The sequence below is a fragment of the Centruroides vittatus genome, unplaced genomic scaffold, assembly GCF_030686945.1.
Source record: "Centruroides vittatus isolate TY-2023 unplaced genomic scaffold, ASM3068694v2 contig_371, whole genome shotgun sequence".
Taxonomy (NCBI): domain Eukaryota; kingdom Metazoa; phylum Arthropoda; class Arachnida; order Scorpiones; family Buthidae; genus Centruroides; species Centruroides vittatus.
Window position 1 is genome coordinate 1506866 of NW_027122194.1, and position 16831 is coordinate 1523696.

Genomic DNA, 16831 nt, shown 5'->3' on the forward strand with positions numbered 1-16831 from the left:
CTTATGAGGGAAGTTCACTTGATGTCACTAACTGATTTAATCAAGCATTGTATCAAATGAAAGATAACTAATTAATACAATCACATAATAAAATATTATCTGCAGAATACAAGTATTAAATGAGTTACAGTTCATTTAAATTTTTGTGATTAGACTACTCCAAGATTAATTTGTTCAATATGTACACAACATTAAGTAAATTAATTGTCATTTTCTACACTAGATCTGTGGAAAAATTATTTAGTACATTTTAAATTCAGTTGTAGAACTTACTGTACTGAAATCACACAAAAAATATTAACGGGTGTGAAAATGTAAATGGCTTCAAAGAGGATGTTTACTAATTATGATTTTCTCTGTGTGTTTCAACAAAGTCCCATGGTAACCTATAGGAAATGTCCAAACTCCATCTTAGGGGCTTCATCTTGTGACTACCTTTGATGGGGAATCATAGGGAGAATTGGGAAAAGAACATGGTTTTTTCAAGTTTTTGGAAGTTACTATTGAAATTTGATGTATGACATATCAGTCAAAATGATTTTTAATGCTTTCTCTTATTACATTGTTGGTTTTGCATATGTTGTATGAGTCTTGAGTTAGCTTAAGTTATATGTAGTAACATATTTTTTTTCAATATCTCTCTAACACTTATCATACTTTTAATTGCAGAATAGTATCTTGTTAAGTTAAATAAACCCTTCTATTTGACATATGATTTATCGAAATTGGTTAGTGACATCAAGTGTACTTCCCTTGTCAGTTCAGCTTGCACAGTAGGCCTATTTCAAACTTATCACACTGGGATCTTACTCTCAACTTCTGAATTATACATATAGCAACAGGAACATGTTGAGACTGTCATATGATAGGAATGCATTTCTTGAATTGTTCCAATGAATGTGATTCTATCATGTGACATCTTCAACAAATTCATGTTACTACACACACAATTCAAGACTAAGGGTTGCCTTGCTAAGTAAGTGACCATTTTCAATGTGCTATGGCAAATGCTTGTGCTGACAGTTCATGATATGATAGTTGCTATAGACTACACTCATTATGTGTTAAAAATTGTTAAGTTTAAACTTAGTTTCTAGTACTTGATGATTCAAAGCTCTTATTTATTAAAACACAAAAAAAAAAAAAGAAAAATTGAGAATAATCTATTTGGAGTAAAAACTTGTAATAGTTAATGTTAGTAAAGTATAAACAACATACAGTGTGCTCAGCAGAAAATAATACGAAAAACGAAACAAGCACCTGATCATTCGCTGAGAGATATTTATTCTTAACACAAACATTTTCAATCCAATCAATGGATCATCATCAGGCGAAATTCGAACATTACAAAAATAGAACAACAAGTTCAAAATACAAAAATATATAACGGCTAACCAAAATGTAACTAACAGCATAATATCATTTCTAAATATCGTTAGTAAAGTATTTTTTAAAGGTAAACTTAGTAAAACTGTGCTTATAAAACACTATTTCAAACTGTGTATTAAAAAGTTTAAGTACTGCAAATAAATGAATACTAGAAACAAAAATTTATGAGTAAAACAACCCTATTTTATTAAATTGAATATACTGATTTGTTAATTTTTAACACATCAGACTATCACACTATCCCTCTTAACATGTGTAATATAATATTTTGAACATTTTTCATCTTGCATGAGAAAATAGCTTAATTACCAGCAACTAATTACTATACAAGTTTCTATTCCCATTGATACCATATTGCTTACTAGAGGGAAATGTAATATTCATATGGAGATGAGAGGAGGAGAAGGAAAATTATTAGGTCAGGAATTAAGTAAATATGCAACTAACTTGAACATCTTACCACTACAGAAATACGTATTAAATATATGCTTGTGACTTTCATTAAAAAAATTAGGTTGGAAAGAAATTTGGAAGTCCTGTTAAAACTATAAAAAGTCAGGAAAATAAGAAATTTAGGGTTGGAAATTCAAGGAAATGCAATATGGTTTTAATTTGGGAACCATGATCTCAGTATACTTGCATACAGTACCAATCACAAAGAACCAGCACTAATTAACTCGAAGAAATAAGCTTTAATATTTTACAAACAGTTTTGGCTATATTCATTAGTTACACTATATTAACATTCAAGACAGCAAAATAAGTGTGACAGTGTACTGAAAAACCATTGTACAATCCTTCATTCGTCCGTGTGCACTCGTATGACCCATACATGTACAAGTTGGCTGACTTTAGAGCTTTAATTAATTATTACGTTGAGGAAGAGATTCTTTCATCATTTGATGATAAAATTGTTCTTTATGCCTGTTACATCAACAATGATCTCATAATTTGGCAACAGAAACTGAGTCTAGTCCCATTCTTAACATCTTTTGTCTGATGGCATTTCCATGTATATGTAAAATAAGTAAATAAATATCCATCAACAAGAACTCCTATGACTTTCATCTCTATAATGAACACAAAGCTACCATTCAGTTTACTTCATATCCTTCTCAACTTTGTGAAGGCCATATTTTGACAAAAATTTACAGAAAAACAGAGTACAAGGCACTATTTATTCCATCAGAATTTAGAAACCCTTACCTATTTAAAATGACCACTTACAGATCCCTAGTTAAGAGCTTTTACCCATTCTACCAACATTGTTGACAGAAATATCAAATTAAATTACATCACACACACAGCATAACAACATGGGTATCCTTCAAGCTTTGTCAAAAATTTCATCAATAAATATCAATCTGGTTACACTTAGGAAGGACAAATTTAAAACCCACAAAGTCATCAGTATAATCAATGTTCTGAGATAATTTCAAAACGTTGATTGCAGAAACACCTACAAATTGCAGAAATTAGCATTTACTACAAGAGAAACCCATCTACATTCTCTTTATTAATAAATGCAAAAGACTCTATTAACAAGAAATATTCCTCTGAGGTATATTCTATACCCATTACGGACAACATTTTCAACAAGAAATAAATCTACATTGGAGCAATGGCTTGTCCTTTTAAGCTGCATTTCAAGGATCACTATTATTCTATCCTAAAGGATCTGCCAATCACAACATTAGCATCATTTGCAGCTGAAAATGATGTACAAGAACTTCTCATTGCAGCCAATCTTATACGTCCAATTAAGGACTGAACTGATTTGAAACATTTCAAAATTTTTAAAGCTGTTATTTGGAACACTGCAATAAATTACAGAGATGTTGAGACACTCTCTAAAGCATGCAGGTTTACCTTTGAAATATACCTGTAATTAAACCTTAAGTTTAAAATTTTGATAATATCTTTTGATATCCTTGTTGATATCTGTGCTTTCTACCAATAAAATAATTATTCAATTTTGTTTAAACTGATATTCTAATTTTTGTGTATGTCCAACTACTTGCTTTTCAGCCTGATGATGATGATTCAAAATCGTTGGAAAAGTGTTTTTTGTTTTGATTCAGTAAATTATCTTATTTGCTGGATATTACTGATGTTATATCTTTATTTGTAACATTTTTCTTTATTTATTTACTTTTAAAAACAATCATATAACAAAAGTAAAATTACTGGCATTAAGATAAATGAAGTATGTGTTTTAAAAGCTTATGTTTATTTAAAAGTTCTAAATATTTGTAAGTTATGTGAGATACAAAAACACATCTTATTGACTTCCAGCAGTAGGTTTAATACATTAAAAACGTTTTTGACCTAGTAGTAGGTCTTCCTCAGTTAGAACCTACAGAAATGAAACAAACTAATAGATTGAATACAAAACTAATATTATAAAATTAAAAGAGAACAAAATAGAAATTACAAATTTGAAAGTTCTAAATTTAAATGAATACAATATAAAATTTAAATTTAAAAATAAAAATTTGGTTAGAATATTTAATTTTTAAAAGTTTATAATGATATACAGTACTTTATACAATGAAATGTTGGTATAATGAATATATCTTGAATACTCTGCCAATTTCCTATTCAGCTCAATGCAAAAATGTTTCAGTTTAACCCACAGAAAGGTAATAAAAATTCTGTCATTACAAAAGAACAGTTTCATTATAATGAAATCTATAAATGCATAAGTCATTCATTATTAGTAAATGATGAATATTATGTCAAACACTCTAGCAATGTTAATTTTCATGTCTAGTTCAACTGGCAAGACTAATTTTAATCCTTAGTTATGGTTTCAAATAAACTCTACAGTTTATTTCTTTTTAAGTTTATGAGAAAAAATGGAAGAAAACAAAAAACAAAGCCATTTTCTTTGGAATAGAATAGTAAAATATTATATAATGTGTAAAAAGGAATTAAACAAAAAGATGTGCCTGATGGTCTACTGGAACGCTATGTCACAGTTATGGATTTTATCAAAAAAGCTTTGATTAAAGAAACAACACACACAAAAATTAAACTTCTTTTACCAGAAAATAATGGCTTCAAGCAGAAATAACAATTAAAGAGGCAGGATTTCAACTAATTGGTTCTACTATATTATTATTTTAGTTGTTAGCTTATGATATTTTTTGATAATTTTTTATCACAGATTAATTTTTATTCTAATTTAATATTACTTATATTCTGAAAATGTGAAATTTTGTTCTGTATAAATACTAATAGACAAATTGCATTTTGAAAAACTTTCTTACTTCAAAATATCAACGATTTTTTTTATTATGAATAAATTTTATTTTGTCCTTGCATTTTTGACTGTATAGATGGTAAGTGTTAGAGAGATAGGTAGACTGGCTACATTATACAATAAAATTTCAGTATAATGAAAATATTTTGATGGTTCTCTCAGTTTTGTTAAACCAACATTTCACTGTAGTATGTGACCTCCAGTCTCTCTATCCATCCATCACACTAAACTCTGTTTTTGTTTTTGATATAACTTTTTTTTAATAATGCTTAGGACTCGGCTAAGCACCATTTCAGCATCCTAGAACTTGCTGATCTCTTATGCTACACTTCATTTTTTGTCTTTGAGGGCATAACTTTTCTGCAAAGCAGGGGCATGCTTATTGGCAGCTCCCTTTCAGGCACCTTATGCAAACTAGTCATTTGACAACAAAAGGCTTCCTTCCAGCCTTTGACTACCATATGCAACAGCATTTTTAAAGTGATTACATACAACAGAAAACTGGCTGCCCTTTATAAGGAGATTGCCAGAATTAATAATTTCTGCTTAACTTTCAGAAGCCCCTCAGTTTTCACCCTTTTCTGAAATGCTAAACACCATCTAGATATATACCTCCACCTGAATAAAATATACTATCCCCATTATGGATCACAGAGCCATCCACAACTTAGAATACATGGGTGCTATAGGATAACCTTTAAACATCCACCTCAAAGAACATCAGACTTCCCTCATTAAAGGGCTTACCATCATAGCATTAGCAACCTTTGCCAGAAACCCCAATATTGAGGTACATTTTGATTGATCACACCTACATAGCACCTCTCATAAAGATTGGCTTAAATATTTAGAACAGTTAGAAATTCACAAGTCACAAGAAAAAATGTGGCTATTAACTTCAAGAAGTATATAGTCCTTCCCTCTATGTGGAAGTCATTCTAAGATGTTTAATCTTATAATCCGCTCTCTTATATCATCTCCTTTTAGCATGTGGATGTCAGTCACCAATCTTGAATAATTCTTCTGTTCAATTTGTTTTAACAACTGCATTTGAACTGAGAAGGTCTTTTAGCCTGATGAAGACTGTTTAAAACAGTAAAAACATTTGCTTTTGTAGTTTCTTGCTGGATATTGGTTTTTGTGTAATGCTTATGAACTGAGTATCATTACAAGAGGTATCTTGTTAACTGAACTGCTTTTTAAATGATGATCTACTATGTTGGCAATAGACCTCTTTTAGCAGAAAAAAATTCAAACAATGATTTTGGATCACTGCAAAAAATTTGAAAACATGAAAATTGTAATGTTTTCTAATTTTTTCTGTAATAATCTCTTCTTGAACTGAATGGAAAAAAATTGTATTTGATGGTCTTTATTTGATAATGATATAAATAATTATATTAAAAGCACTAACTAACACCTGTAATCCAGTTAAAATGAACCAGTTTTTTATAAGAACAAATGTTTTCAACTGTCTTTAACAGCCATCTTCAGGTTATGGAATATTACATACAACAAAATTTAAATAAAATAGAACTTGTTAAATTTGTGCTGGTAGTCACATGTATAAAAAAATGTTGAAGAGAAATGAAATGAAAATAGAAAACAATGTAATGGGTTAAATAAAGTACATATATAAATACAAATAAAAATAACAGATATAAAAAAATAATAAAAATAACTAAAAATATAAATAAGATTATAAATGTTCATAAATAGCCTTCCATGCATGCATGCAATACTGAAGATGTGTCCTTAAAAGTAATGACAAAACCTTTCTTAGTTCCCTTGTACATTTTAAGATTTTTTTCAAAATATCTGCTATGAAATTATATGTAAAATAATTAATATAAAGTTTTTAAATCACCAAACATTTTGGATGTTTTTAAAAATTGCAGTGTTCTGCAGAGTGTAGTTATACTGTTCTGTTACAAAATATAAAATGTTTATAAAGTACTTAATAAACTGTTGTTTGAATATTATTATTATTATTTTTATTTTTTTTTTGGTCACTCTAAATATCTGTGCATTTCAATATTTAAAATCTAAAGTAACATATATTCTATTTTATATTATAGCAAGTGCATGTACTAAAACAGAGGACTGTTCATCTATTGCGGGAAATGTACTGTGTAATGTTGAAATTCATCGGTGTGTATGTAAAGAAGGAAATGTATATCTTCAGAAGCATCGCAAATGTGTGCAAGGTAAGAACATATTTTGCAATAGATTTATTGATAATCAATATTAATATTGCCTATTATGAAACCTTAAGTTTAAGTTAATATTTATAAGATAAATATTTGAAGTTTGATATTTTAAATTTTTCAGAAACAATTACAAGAAAAATTATGATTTTTTTTTCTTAATGGTAATGACTAGTTTAAGACTAGTTAATAAAAAATTTCAGTTTAAGCAGCACTGTTTATATGATGGCTTTATTACAAAATTCTATTTTAACAATTCACTAAATACATTTGTTTGATTATTAAGTATTATTCAAACTAGGTAGTCTGATAGTTCAATTAATGTTAACTCACTTAAAATTAAAATTTAAAAAATTTTTAAAGGGCGGGCAAACTTATAAAACAAAAATTAAAATAAATTTGTTTGATTATCTTTTGTGCAAAAAATGCTAAAACAACTTCTATAGCAGGGGTCCCCAACCTTTTTGTACCTAAGAGCACATTCTAGAATACCAGTCAGACGGCAGGCAGTATTTATTTTTTCAAGGTGAATTTATATTTGGACATAGTTAATAATACATACACATAATGTACAAGAAACATTTAATTCCAAAAATGTAATAAAACATACACAAGAATATTAACAATAATTTTTATAAAACAAGTAATTACTAAACAATGCATACAAAATCTATAAAGATATTAAAAACAGATATTAAATTTATCATCGAAAATAACATAAAGAAACATTAAAGACGGCCGGATGGCCGAGCGGTCAAGGTGGCAGCCTACCCCTCTGGTGAGACCCGGGATCGAATCTGATTTGGTCAAAAAATCCTCAGGAATTTTTCGGGGTGATCCAAGCAAATATATAGGGTCCCGTCCCTCATCACCAGCCCAATTGTGTGGTGGCCGAAGCCATAATAAACTTGCTTAAAAAGGCCTTCTGAGTGCCTACAGGACGGAAAAAGTTTAAAAGGGAAAAGTTAAAATTGCTTAAAATATCTTTTAAAACAGAAAAACCTAAAATCAAATTGACGGCGGGAACTGATATATGCAAAATGCACATATTAGTTTAATAAAGAAATCTCAGTCAACTTTCAAATTAAGTAAGTGTGATTTGAGAAGTTCTTTGGAATAGGAAAATTAATATTACTTTTGTTCTACTTTTATTATTTAAGGATTAACATGTCTAGATTATAGTAATAAGTATTAAAACTTTATCACGAAAAAAGATATTTTAAAAAATTATTTCTACGGACACTTTCAATTTTTACTTAGAAATAGATAAATTCAGTTATTATAAAGGAGACAAACAAAAATGTATTTGAAAAAAGCATAATTTGAAAAACATAATAAAACAAATATTTGTTTTATTTGGATCTGTAATTAATAAAAAACGACGAAACACCATTTTAAAGTGCATTTTTATTCAAGTAATATATTTATAAATAATATGTAGCAAAAAATGTAGCCACGTCAAATTTATGTAGCGCAAAAAGTATCCAATGCACCAAATGATATTTTTTTACGCCAAACTAAAAAAGGGTAGCCAAATATGGCAACGTTGGATGAGCTCCAGACAAATGTCTGTATTGTCACGGCAACCATAGAAACGAACCAGTTTATTTCATTTTAGATGTGGGAAATTTGGTTGGTGAAGATTTGGCGCGAGGGGAAAGAGAGATCGGTCGCATTTCGCTTTGTGCTTTTATCTGTGTTGGATGCCATTTCTACTTTTGGTTAATCATTAAAAATGAAAAAACTTTTACATAGCATTTTATTGAAAACTGAAATATTTTTATTTTTATCGTGGTCGCACAGCGGTGGGCACACGTAAAACGATCGGCGGGCACTTTGGTGCCCGCGGGCATAGGGTTGGGGACCCCTGTTCTATAGTTATGTCACAAAAGAAAAGAGTTACAATTAAGTAAAAAAACTGTAATTTATTAAGGGTTCAAAAATGCAGGCAAAATTAAATAAATAATAAGTAAAAATTATTAAAAATAATTTAAAAACTAAATTAATACTAAATAAATTAAACCTGAAAATTAATTAAAACTAAAAATAATAAAATAATAATTAAAATTCTTTACACAGAAAATGGAATCAAAACCAAACTTAAAAATGCTTTTAAAAACTGTTTAAAAAGTTGTTTTGAAATTTTCAAATTGTAAATCAGTTTTTAAATTTACATTATTTTTGTGTGGCAGTGACAGAACATTTTGCTTTTAATATATACGTGGTACGATCCAAAAGTTCGGGGACTGCAGTAATCTATGACAACAAAAGCATGTATCTGAAGCTACAGCGTTGAGATGGATTCTACAAAACCACCTCTACGTGTTCAGGTTAATTTCACCCATGTCATGTGATTAAACTGCAAGCGCTGCTGTTTTTTTCCAGAAATAGTTACCTTTGTTCTGCGACGTAATAAAAGTGGAGTTTCAAGAACAACCTCCAACATTTTGACTTTGCCATGGTAGAATCATTGTACACCTTTCTTAGCAATTTTAAAGTCTCCATAGGTGTTTTACCTAAATGCTGACAAAATTTAATGTTGGAGGTTGTTCTTGAAACTCCACTTTTATTACATCGCAGAACAAAGGTAACTATCTTCGGAAAAAAACAGCAGTGCTTGCGGTTTAATCACATGATATGGGTGAAATTAACCTGAACACGTAGAGGTGGTTTTGTAGAATTCATTTCATACGCGGTAACTTCAAATACATGCTTTTGTTGTCATAGATTACTGCAGTCCCCGAACTTTTGGATCGTACCACGTATATCATGGGTTGGAAGCTTTTTTGTTACTAAATGCTCAATAAAAATTTAAAAACCATCAAGGGTGCATAGTTTAATTTTTGAAAAAAAATTACATTGTAATAAATAAACAAAATAATAGTTTCGAAACTCGTATATATATTTATACAAAATAAAGATTATACATGCATGTAATAACATGCATTTAAAAAATGAAAATTAAAAGTACATACATAAAATAACACAAAATGAAATAAAATAAAATTACAAGTACAGTATATATATTTCTGCTTGCATGACTATGGTTCTAGAGAATGCATCTGAAATACATTGTAGGTGCCACATTGCTAACCCTTGATATAAACAGATAAATATTGTTATAGAGATTTAGCTTTTATATCATTTTTATCTGTATTCTGTATATAATCAAAAGTTATTATTCAAAAATGAAATTTAACTCTACACAAAGATTTTTCCCTCCCCTTTGTTAATATATTGATATATACAGATTTTATTAAGAAAATTTAGTAAATTTTAGGTTAGTGTTACCTTAGGTAGCCAAGATGGCGGCTCGTCTCTAATTCCAGCAAGGAAACAGTGGGACGCACGTTCTAACCTAACCTATTCTAATAATTTGGTTGCTAATAATTATGGTAATTTATTAAAATAGGTTAGGTTAGATTAGAACGTGTGTCCCACTGTTTCCTTGCTGGAATTAGAGACGAGCCGCCATCTTGACTACCTAAGGTAACATTAACCAGATTTTATTATCTTCCATTCTAAAGCTAACAAAACAATAAGTTGATAGTGTGGGAATACTGGGAGATAGACGGAAGTTGTACCTCCTTTTCTCGGCTAACAGGTCGGTGAGACCTGCCCACAGTCAAGGATGGCAGTTCGGTCTGGAGGTTAATTATTTGTCAGGTCGAGTGGAGGAGGAGAATGGGTTCGTCAATAAGACAGAGGCAATATTCGAATAAATGACACCAGTTAAACAACAAACAGAATTTATTACTAAACAAGAGAGAACGGTTACAAATGCTAACATCGATAGGCCTTACATACTAATACAGGGGTTACTAACCCGAGAGAGAGCTTACATAGTATCAGTCGTCATACCTCAACAAGGGATCATCGATGGAGCGGATGGAGTGGACGGCGTTGAGAATCGAATTGTCGGTGGCAGAGTGACATCGGAGGGATTCGTATGCTTTCAAGTTCGATTTGAGGCGGGAACCACGAACGACCTCTCTGTCCTCGCGCCCCTTCTTTTTATTTCATCTTGTCACGTTACTTTTCTTGCCAGTTAGTGAATTTTGTCCTTAGTTTCCCCCTGACTCAGTTTCGAGGGGAGAGGAAATACAGTCATACTCCGAAGAAATTTCGACTTTTGGTTCTGAATTTGGTTTCTGATGTTGAAATTTGTACAGAGAACAAAAAATGGAGAAAATAATATTGAATGGTAGAATTTTAAAAATCTTTGCTTCGTCGATCGATTCAAACTCTCACAATAGCATCATTATTAAAATATTAATGTATTAATTTTCAAACATTAATTTATTTTTTATTAAGTTTTTTAATTTATAATAAAAGTTAGTCACATTAATGTAAATAGTAACTTTTTCAAATTTATAAACTAAAAAAAGAATTAAAGTAATTTAAAATAATTTTTCAGCTTGAAATTGTTCATATTTTTTAAGAGATTAACTTGTTTGGTTATTCTTTCATTTAAAATATAAAATTTTATTTACAAGCATTTGAATAATAAACATTTACTACGTCTGATACTTTAACTATTTAAAATTTATTATAATTAAGTTATCTACATAAAATTTAAATTTAAAAGAATTCTTGTCCAAAAATATAAATTCTAGAATAGCATTAATTTATTTTGAATTGCAGAATATAATAAATGTGCTCCTTTAAAAACATTTTATGATTTAATATCTATTCTGTAGTATTGGTTGTTTTATTGTTTGTTTTAGTAATTAATAATCAAAATTTGTATATCATTACAATTTTACAATATTTATAAAAATAATAAAGTATAAAATTAAAAAAATTTTAAAAATTTAACAATAAGTTTTTAATTTCTTTTTTAAAATATTTAATACAAATGTATGTTATTACACATACATAGATTATTATTACAATGAAAGGGTTATCACATACATGAATCTCCTAAAATGCATTTTGATATTAATGGCCCTCATCAGCTAGGTGAACATCTTTTAAATATAAGGCAAAAGAAAATATTATCCTAAAGAATTTATTATAAGACTCACACATGCAAACCAATAAAATTATAAAACTATTAACCATCAAAATGTTTAAAAAAAGAATTGCACCATGCATAAGGCCAACCAACCCAAGTATAGGTGGTCAGTGCAGTTCATGGGGTTACAGTACCAGCAAATTTGACACGGTAATAATCAATAAGGATATGATAACTGAAAGGTAGATTATAATTAACTTCTTGTATAAGATATGCCTAAAATTTTTTAATCTAATGGATCTGATGTAACTTTATAGATACAACTGAAATGGTGATACTGATATGTATTGTGCATGTTCATGCAAGCATTAAAATTCAATATACTATTCCTAATGGGGAAAGGTAAAAAAGGATTTTATAAGATTAGTTTGCAATTTATTTAAATTTAGACTAAAATATATGATGATTAATGGGTCAACATACGTTACTGAATAGGTATATGATCATTTGGAAAAGGTAGTTGGGGCTCAGTGAAGTATTAGAAGTAATAAAGCCATAAAGCTCTTTGACAGCAACATCTGTGAAACAACACTCCTTCAGATATAAAAAACAAGGCAGCTAAGAAAGTAGTCATTTGTATATTGTCAAGATGTTCACAGCACAATTGTAAAACTGTTGACAGCTAAGTTTTTTTAAACATTTTGATGGTTAATAGTTTTATAATTTTATCAGTTTGTATGTGTAAGTCTTGTAATAAATTCTTTAGGATAATATTTTTTTCTGCCTTATATTTAAAAGATGTTCATCTAACTGATGAGGGGCATTAATATCAAAATGCATTTTAGGAGATATATAAGGCATTAATTGTTTCATGTGTGTGATAACCCTTTTATTGTAATAATATTCTACATACATGTAATAAATTATATTTAACACAAATATACGTAATAAAGAAGAGAATTTATTTTTTAATATTATTTTATAATAATAAAAATAAATGCTCTTCTATTATTCTTGTGAAAGTTAATTCACACTGACCTTGAGACTTGAACAATAAGTTGAGAAACACTTGATTTTTGAATGTTAGTTGACTACAATTTTTCTTATGAATTTAAATTGTGCAGCCAATGTTTAAAATGAGCAGAAAAACCATTGAGGATGTTATTCTTTGAATGAGACATTTAATATTTTAAAATGTGAATCAACATTCAAAAATCAAAGGAGAACAAAACAAATGTAAGAAAAAATAAAACAAAGATGAATTACAGCTCAAAGTTGAATTTTCATGCTTTGAAGATGTTATTTCTATCTTTAAAGTTCATGCATTTTTTCCTTTTCTATGTGAGAAGTAAATTTATAATTGTTCGAAGAGTTTTACACAGCCATTTTGTCTCTCATGACATATTGTAGACCTTAGATCTCCAAGTACTGTATCTCTACTCCCAGGTCTGTGGTATAAATGACAATGCACTGGTGTGTGATTCCTTCCTAACATTCGTTTTGTGCTCATGGAGCTGTTACGACAGTGTTAGAGGAGATGTGCCTATTTACTCCATTGACATGTTGAATCTGTTGTCTAATACTGGCACCTTATAGATTCTTGGTATTATGCAGTTATCTTTCTTGTCCTTCTTGTTAGCATAGAAGTTAATCTACTCTATAAAAGAAACTTTAGTCTGGTAGCCCATGTGGTTTCTTTTATAGAGTAAATTAGTGTTTTTTTTTTTTTTCTTTCTGCTATGGCTTAATATATGGAGTTAAATATAGAATTGAATTAGATAGTAATTGTTGTAGAACTGTTCTGCATTTTGGCATTTTTCTCACATCACTATTACAATACACTTTTGGAAAACTGGTCCATAAGGGACCATAAGACTTGCTACTCTTTTAACATGTTCTCACCACACTTGTGCAATGGGTGAAGACTCTTTGGATAAAGCTTTAGAGGCAGAGGCTTTATACTTAAAGGGATCATGCAAAGCATTAATTTGTGTAACAGCTTGTATTCCAGTTTATGATAGACAGATGTCATTATACCTCTGTTGGTGAGTTTGATGTTCATATCAAGAAAATGCATCATTTATAAATAGTGTGACTCACATTAACCAGTTGACTGGTGGGCATACGATTAAAACTCGCAAATGTTTTCATAGCCCCTTCTGGGCTTTTCTTTGGGCTTCTTTTTTATTCCAAACAAGCTGGCAGCTAACATTTGAATATAAATTGAATGGTAATAGATTTCGGATACCATACGTGCACGTGTTCCCCTTAAGATGTTTAAATAAGATCGAACAATACAATGATTTCAAATGCTCATGCATTCCACTTTGAATATGATTTAAAATTAAATATTTTTAATTTTACGGCAGACTTCACCGGAGCCCGTATCATCCTTACCACCCCAGACCTGGAACATCTCAAATGGTTGGAGGTGATCAAAATTTTTAAGGCTTGCTGTAGAACTTCCTGCATTAATTTTATGGAGAAAATGTGCCTTTCGATGGCATGGCAGGCTCTACTAGATAATAATATTTAATTTTAAATCATATTTAAAGTGGAACACATGCGCATTTGAAATCATTGTATTGTTCAATCTTATTTAAACATTTTAAGAGGAATGCATGCACATATGGTATCTGAAATCTATTACCATTTGATTTATATTTGAATGTTAACTGCACTGCCAGCTTGTTTTGAATAAAAAAGAAGTCTGAAGAAGAGCCCTAAAGGCGCTACGAAAGGACACAAAGGCATAATAATTTAACAATGTTTCTTTAACAGAAATGTCCATGTTTGGTGCTTCTTTCCATATGATTAATTTGTCGTCTTGCTGTTTTTTCCATTCACTTTGAATATTGGCTGTATGTCTTTAAATTTAGATTTAAAAAATTGTATTTGACTGACATTCAGAAATTCCAGCCAATCATTTGCTTTATTTGGAATGAAAACCTAAAGATGACCTTGAAAAATATTACTGTTATCAACAAATTACTGAAGTCACAAGTTTAGTGTGAATTAAGTTGTCATCTGCAGTTTTTTAAATTTGTACAATCATTGTGCAAGTATAAAATATTTTCTAAATGAATTTGTTATACAATTTAGTGTAAATGAATTTTGAAATAAGATTTTTAAATGTTTTCTTTAGTGGCTAGATTGGGAGAACTCTGTGAATTATCTGAACAATGCCAAAAAACTGATCCATTTAGCATCTGTCATTTTTTCGATTCATTTCAACTTCACTTGATGATGTGTCAATGTAAAGCAGGATATGAAGAAGAAGGAGTTGAAAAAAAACGACATTGTGTCCCAGGTTTGCAATCTAATAATTTTATATTAAAATTTATATATATATATACATACATACCTGCAGTGAAACCTGTGAAAGTTGTAATTACATGGTATTCTATAAACTTCCTAAGGCATGTTTCTATCTTAGATATAAACATCTTAAACCTGATAATTATACAGCTGACCCTTGATAATCCAACGCTTTTGTAATTCGACATGCTCAGTAGTCCGACGCACCTCCCGTCAAGGTCACCGTAGTCCTTGTCCCATTACGTGTCTGCTTGCACATAAGGATGTCGCGATATGAATCTCCCCACCCAATTCTTACACGATGACACATTTCTTGTGTTTTCCGTGAGCAGTTATGTACGCACTGTATTATTTATGCCTATATATACTGTATGTACGTTTATTGGCTTCCATATTTCTTTTAATAAACATGTTTTAGTTAACCGAAATGGGTGTTTCATTTTTATATTAACCTAGGCAGCATTTTACTCATAAAGTGTAGGAATATTGTAGACTACTGCTAGCAAAACAATGCCAAATATGTAATCACTTTTGGTAATCCGGATTCATTTGGTAATCCAACACCCCTTTGGTCCAATACCTGTCGGATTATTAAGGGTCAGCTGTATATTAAAGCCAAACAATTGCCAGATTATGTTGGGTTATATTATTACAACTATTATTAATTAAATGCTAAGTAATTTGGCACTAGAGACAAGTATTAGGTTCCATATTTTGTTAAATTTAATAATTATAATTTAAATTAATATTATAAAGGTTCTGGAAGAAAAGAATTGGCTTGAACCCACAATTTCTGCTTACAGTTGCATTGGACCTTTGTCTGATTCTTGCTTCCATAAATTATTAATTTGGATATTTTAATTAATTAATTTATTTAAGCATACTGGTACAACCATGATGTGGGGAGAAACATACAAAAAGTTATACAACATATCCATTAATTAATTTGGATATAACCATACTCAATAGCTATTGATGTTTATATTTGTACATATGTTAGGCTCAAAGAATGAAAATACTCATTGATTGAAAAAAAGTCCACAACACATTATGGTCTTTTAAATTATCCACAAATCGATATTCATGTTGTGGCACTTGTAAAAACAGCCACAATGCATTGTGACCAACTCAAAAAGACCACGAAGCAAAATTTTCATCGAGGCTTTCATGATATTTGACCACTATGTGTTGCAGTGATTAAGAAAAGACATAATGCATTCAATGTCATGAGTACATGAACACAGAGTGTCATGAATATGTTCATGTAATAATTAATGATTATAACAGCTTAATAATTTGATTTCAAATTACTAAGCTGTTATAATGTAATAAAATGCATTTTACAAATGATTTCATTTGATTCTAAATTATCATCCATATGTGATTATTATTTGAATCTTATAATTTGATGTTTTGTTTAATTGTTCTAAATATTTTTTTTTCAAAGCATCAACTTTAATATACTAATATAAAATATTTATATTTCAAGCAGCGAAAAAAAATAACTTTTTGGGAGGAAATCCACATTTTGATAGTGGAGATGCTGTTCCAATTGTTATGGGTTGTCTTGCTGCAGGATTAGCCCTTGTTGCCTGCTGTGCGGGTATTGTGCAATTAATGAGGTAAGTAAATACAAGGCAACAAATTACACTTTATGACATTAGAATATTTCATATATTTTGATATTTGTTTTTA

The 16831-nt window shown here is 29.7% G+C and overlaps 1 protein-coding gene across 2 annotated transcripts in view; it reads left to right on the plus strand.

Annotated features, from left to right (window-relative positions):
* The window catches only part of LOC136975397 (uncharacterized), a 43083-nt gene that overhangs the window by 4140 nt on the left and 22112 nt on the right, over positions 1-16831 (plus strand). The window contains exons 2-4 of one of the 2 annotated variants that reach the window (XM_067270442.1): positions 6733-6861; positions 14964-15128; positions 16626-16758. In XM_067270442.1, coding sequence (XP_067126543.1) covers positions 6733-6861; positions 14964-15128; positions 16626-16758 — 427 coding nt within the window. The remainder of the gene's footprint in view (positions 1-6732; positions 6862-14963; positions 15129-16625; positions 16759-16831) is intronic. The other variant, XM_067270443.1, reaches the window with a different exon arrangement.